At 34.9% G+C, this 6,203-nt stretch overlaps 1 protein-coding gene across 5 annotated transcripts in view; it reads right to left on the minus strand.

Annotated features, from left to right (window-relative positions):
• Positions 1 to 6,203, minus strand: part of PHF3 (PHD finger protein 3) — a 41,197-nt gene that overhangs the window by 11,667 nt on the left and 23,327 nt on the right. For all 5 annotated transcript variants that reach the window (XM_031057606.1, XM_031057607.1, XM_031057608.1 and 2 more), the window contains 5 exons: positions 5,802 to 6,126; positions 4,596 to 4,773; positions 2,927 to 3,077; positions 2,644 to 2,800; positions 1,486 to 1,602 (listed from right to left, as the gene is read on the minus strand). In XM_031057606.1, the coding sequence (XP_030913466.1) occupies positions 1,486 to 1,602; positions 2,644 to 2,800; positions 2,927 to 3,077; positions 4,596 to 4,773; positions 5,802 to 6,126 (928 nt within the window). The remainder of the gene's footprint in view (positions 1 to 1,485; positions 1,603 to 2,643; positions 2,801 to 2,926; positions 3,078 to 4,595; positions 4,774 to 5,801; positions 6,127 to 6,203) is intronic.

Raw genomic sequence — 6,203 nt, forward strand, 5'->3', positions numbered from 1 at the left:
CTCTTAAAGCACATTTCCATTTCTTACACCAGGAAGAGGTTGTGTTGGCTGTGCCAAATATTCTCAAGCCTAATTAGCTAAGGAAACAAGCATTCTATGATTGCTTTATCTGTCTGAAAAATGCCAACAATACTTATGAACATCCTGGGGAAATAAAAAAAAATTATTAAGTAGCAGTCTCAATGCCTTGCTTAAATAGTAACATGAAAAATACAGTCAAGTGATACATGGCTATTTATTTTACATGTTTCTAGAAACTGTGAAGCATTTCTCTGGAATAATTAGGACCCTTCAGCAATTTTTTGAGCAGCATACACTTTTTTGGGAAGATATTTCTCATAGCAGTGGCATTTTATGGTCTGTTTTCAGAATTTCACTGATGTTTATAAAAGTAAATGTAAAAAAGTTCCACTACAAAAGATGGGCTTTGGATAGATACAGAATACACAAACTTTTCATTCTTTCTAGGCCCAAGTGTTTTTCCAGAGAAAGTAGCAAAAATTTATCATGATTCATAAACAAGTCTAGCCACAATGTGCAATGACAAGGAAAAAACACAGGAATAACTACTATTGCAAAGCACACTGCAGTCTCTAAAACAGCATCCCACTCCACTAAATTAGTTATTACCAAACATTCATTCTGAGCACACAGATGAATTTACACTACCCAAACATTGTGCTTTTAGATTTTATGATGTGGAATATAAATACCAAAGATCCTGTCAACATAAATCCAGATTTTGTAAACTAGAAAATTTTTAATGGCCATTTCTAAGCAGCTGCAGTTATCATCAGACTAAATGCCCAATAAGTGGAGCACTGTCTAACAAAAAGGAATTTTCTATAAAAATACAGATCCTCTTATTCCTGTTTCTCCTTCTAAACTCTCAGCACAGTACACAGAGTGATGTTCTACTTGAGAAGTCATGGCTAAACTAATCTAGTAAACTTCCTACACTTGGGTTTCTTTTGCTGTCTTTTTTTTTTTTTTTTCGTTCGTTGTCCCTTTAGGCTGCTTTTCCAACTGGCAGATCAGGTTTTCAGCTCTGGATTTACTTCTTGGGGACTGATTTGTAACACTTCAGCAGTAAGTTAGAAACAACACCAGATTGCTCTGGTTTGGTTTGTCCAATATCTGTTTCTCCCTGTTAAAGAAACTGGTGTTTATAAAGCTCCAGCAACAGCTTTAAAATCTTGTGGAAAATAAGGACAAAGAAGCCTCCTTTGAGACAGAAAGAAGAGCCAGCAGCAACAAAGTTGCAAGGCAAAGGAAAGTGCATGGTTGCCTAGCCTCAGAAACTGACTACACTCCTTTCACTTCTGTCCTAACAACATCTTTGGGTTTTGAATACTAAATGAATTACAGAGATCCTCCTGCTTGGTTGCAACATCCATTCTGCTCTTTCTGTATACACTTAACCTGCAAACAGAAGTTACACATGCTTAGGCTGTCAAATAAACAACGTAAGTTGACAAATCTCACATGTCTGTTTTCTCTCTGTCTCCAAGCAGCCAGCTCTTTGGAAGCCAGTTCTTCTGGGCTCATTTTTATTAGATGATCTGGAGTAACCTCTCCTTTCAGTACTTTCTTAAACAGTATCTAGAAGAAAGAAGAAAAGTAACTGTTGCTATCAAGACAAAAATAGCTCGCAGCAGGAAATAAATCAGAGAAGTAACATACAACATGCTCTGTACAGCTAAACGGAGTGTGTGGGTTTGTAATTATCTCCACTCCCGGAAGCAGTACTAGATTTTATAACATAAAAAGCTTAATCCCAGAGCTCCATTTATTCTACATAACAATGTATCTACACATACCCTTAATGATTAAACATATAATTAACTGCTGTTGTTTCAAAGGAGAAAGAGTTTATGCCCACTGCAGCAGTAACTCAGACAGTTCACTGATTTTGTTTCTAAAGATGCAAATCCTCTGCATGACACAACAAAGAGAAGAAGCTATCAAAGAGGATATCTATGCTTCTTGCCTAAATGAAGCCCTAGGGTAAAAAAAAGACAACCAACTACTTTAGCAGTATGAGCAAAGAGAAAACAGAAGTTAACTGTTACATGAAAGTTAAGATAGAAGTTCTTACAACTGGCTCACTGTAATAGCGAAAAACTATAAACAAAGTGACTTGATCAGAATAACTGATAAAGGACAAAAGACAGAGCTGAGGAGGAATGATGTTAAATAATGGGCTCACAGAAAGCAGAATAGAGAGTGAAGACCAAGCTTGGGAAATCTGGGTGTGAAAAAGCACAGTGAGGAGAGATCTTGGACAGAAAAACAGTAGGTGTAGTAAACAGCAAAGAATTATGAGGGGGACAGGAATATCTAAATAACATACCAGTGGTAAAGAGAAACACAAACTTGGCCAACTATATCTACTACAGTTTGAAACCAAACAAAAAAACTGTACACTGGGAGCAAGGAGTAGGAGAATTGATGATGGGGAAGAACACAGAAGACACTCAGTGCCCAGGAACAAACAATATCAAAAACTCAAGGAAACCAAAAAAAAACCCCAAACCAGTTAAACCGCAGGAGGACTGATAATGTTTCTAGATTGAAGATTGTTTCTTAAATCTACAGCAAATCAAGGATTTCTGCAAAGGACAACAGACAAATCACACATACATTGTTTTTAGGATCTTTCAGATTGAACATTAAACTTCTGTATTTGTTCTTATACTTTGCGTCAGTGTCTCGAAAAAAAGAAAACAGCTCTCTTTCAATCCTTGTGGCAACTTTTGCTGCTCTCTCCTCAGGAATCTTTAAACTGGAGTCTGTCAATCTATAAGAGGACACAATGCCAAAAATTACAAAACACATCCAAATAATTAACAGTTTTTCCTTTGCCTTCCAAAGGAAAATATTTATAAATACAAATAAATAATTTCATTTCTTAATATATCTTTACCTTTTCATAAGAATTTCCTTAAGAGACTGCTTAACGCTTTGTCTTATCTGATCAGCAGATGGCTTAGAAGCTGGCACAGCCGGCAGGTGTGTTGCACTACTGGATCCTTTCTCATTTTTCTTTTTCTTAATTTCTTGTTTCTCATGCACACCTACCAAAACACAGTTAAAAACTGTAAAATACTCAAGTAGGTTTATTTAGAAACTTTTGCTGCTGATGGAATTATTTTCATGAAATTTTATTTTTAAACTTCTAAGAATTGATCCTCAAGAAGAAGGACTGGACCCCTAAGGATGGATGGTTTGTGTTTGGTTGTGGTTTTTTTCTTCTTTGGTTTGGATTTTATGTTACTTATATTAATCCAGAACAAAAACTTCCTTAGCAGAAACAGGGGGTTTGCCCTTTGATTTGCAGTATCTTTGTCTACACCAAATTAAGATGACCAGTGCTCATTAGCTTGATCTTAAGTATGATTTTTGACTCTAAATTTTTGTAACAGCATAGATTCATTTTTCAATGAACAAACTAAGAAATAATATACTATGAAGCACATATAAGTATAATAAGCTTTACTTTAAAGTACCATTTTACATTATACTTAGCATTTCTGCATCTGTTAGCCATCAAAATTATTTCAACTATAATAATCTCATCTTCTGATTCAGGTAACACTCAAGGTCATTATAAAGTTTGCGTCATAAATAATTCAAATAATGGTTAAGTCTAATCAAACTAAAATCATTAAAGAAAAATTACTAATTTTCAAAGAGTCAACTGAAAGCTCATTTGTGTCAGTATGTGAACGTCACTAATTTTGAGCAGCATCCTTCAATTTAGGGAAGAAATGGGAACTAAGTAATATTAATTTTTTTCATTTTATAGTCAGAAAAAAAAAGAACAAATTGAAGACTGATAAAGATTTCTAGAATGCATCAGCACATCAGCATTGGCAAAAGATCAGAAGAGCTAAGTTATGTATTTTTAGGCGAGAATTCAAAGCTTGAGTTTCAGAGTAAAAGAGTTCTCACACAAAATCTCACTAGCTTTGCCGCTGAGATTTCAGTCCCAAATAACAACAACTTCACATTATAATGACCTTAGAAGAAAAATGATTCCTGGAAGGGAGCTGGGGAGAGGACAAAGGTTGCTGGGAGGGTAAATATGTCCCTTCAACCTTTCAAATTAAGTTTAAATGAAAATCTGATGACTCAGCAAGTAATATAATGTCCCCTCTGAAATGAGTTGACAAGATTGTCAATTTGTTAATTATTATCAAAAGACATCAGTAAGTCAAAATATAATTTATACAACAATTAAACCAGTTCTATGCATACAAAGCATTTAATAGTATTTTATGAAAGAGTATTTTAAAGTCTCATACAATATAAAATAAATTTTAATAGAGATGTCTGGTTACTTTTTCTCACACTTTTGATCATGTGAGTATCCTCTACTATTGAAACAGAAACATACATCTATTTAGGACACATCTACCTACTAAATAAAACTGAAAAAGAATTGAGAAATAAAGATCATAAATGTAACGGAAACAAACAGCTCTTCCACTATGGAACATGATTTGAAAAACTGATGCTATGAAGAAAGGTATCATCCTTCACTGTACACAGATGTGAACTGCAGCATGGAGGACACTCCCAAGCCTTGGTACCTGATTTTGTGGACCTTTCCATTGTACTAAGGGATTCTTTACTTATTTTTTCATTTTTATCTTCAGGGGACCGCCGAGGAGTTGCAGTAGTTTGTGATCCCTTCCGAGCAGGAACATGCTGCCCTTTTTTAGTATCTGAGTCTCTGGACTCTGGTAAATTCTTCCCATCCCCAGATTCCTGAAAGAAACATTTACACATGTTAGCATGCTACTGAATGCTACAATCAACCTCTACATAATTACCACGTGTTTTTCCCATTTCTTCCTTTTTACGCTATACAATGTATCCCCTGGATGTATGTGTCACCATATAATTTTCTAAAGAATTATTGAACAATATCCCAAATTACTGCCAAGCATTGCTTAACAATCTCTTTTAAATATCGGCTCAAGATACAGCACAAACAATTTGCATTTAAGCTCTGTGTTGACAACCACTAAGTTTGCAGTTATTTGAAAAAGTCAGGGATACCGATGAACATCCCTTAACTAGTTTTAGCCACAAAGGTCAGGGATGTTTAGAAAGCATATGTAAATTAAAATCAAAAAGAACAGTTTACATTCCAGAATTTCAATACTACTACTCAGAAATAAGACAGGCTGATGATTATGTTATCATGAATATGACATTATATACTAACAAACTGAAGAATTGTCTCAATAATCTTTATAAATTATCCTCTGGTTAGTAAAATTAGACAAAAAGTAGAAAAACTCCAATCAAAGCACTAGGCATTCCTTTCTATATACAATCTGAAATAAAACCAATCAAAAACTAAAATACTGTTGTTGTATTATTTCCTGTTTATCTGCAGCTCATAACACATAGCAAATTGACAGATGTCCTATAATACATTTAGCAATCTGAAAGAAAAATGCACTAGGTTCTTCACCATTTCTTTGTACACCTGTATATATAGGTTTATATACACATACAGGAGTAGGACTTCAATGATCTTTATGTGTCACTTCCAACTCAGGATGTTCTACACACATATGACATGAACATATCAATGCTCAATATAAAAACTTTAGCAATACCCTCTTGAAAGATTCAAGCCACTTAGAAGATGAAGTAACTTTGCAAATAACTTAAATTAGATTCACAAAGATGTCTGAAACATGGTCTATTAATTGGCAGTGGCACAGGCAGAAACCTTCTAACTCCAGAAATTAAGAGAACTTAAAACATTAAATAAGACTCACCCGTCTGAAGATTTTGACTTTGTGCTTCCCAGTGTCCTCCGTTTGCTTCGTTTTTTCAGCCGCTGTATTTAGATTACAAGTAGGTGTTTGTTTTGACATCCCCAGTTTTTCACACTCAATTGCTTTTTCTTCTTTATGCTCAAGTTTCACTTGAGTATCTGGTACATTTTGATCAAAGCACTCCATTTTTTTGTCTTCTTCAGCACAGCATTTCACACACACATACTCTTTATCTTCTTCACCCATCTGCTGCGCTTGAGAAAGGCTCAGCCCAACACAATCACCATGAAACCAATCATCACATCTACCACAACCTACCATAAACCTGAAAACAAAATAAGATAAAAGTCAGTGAAAACTGTGAAAGAAGACTATGACAGAAGATACAGCACCTTCAGCAGG

This window comes from Geospiza fortis, unplaced genomic scaffold (genome assembly GCF_000277835.1).
Source record: "Geospiza fortis unplaced genomic scaffold, GeoFor_1.0 scaffold264, whole genome shotgun sequence".
Lineage (NCBI taxonomy): Eukaryota > Metazoa > Chordata > Aves > Passeriformes > Thraupidae > Geospiza > Geospiza fortis.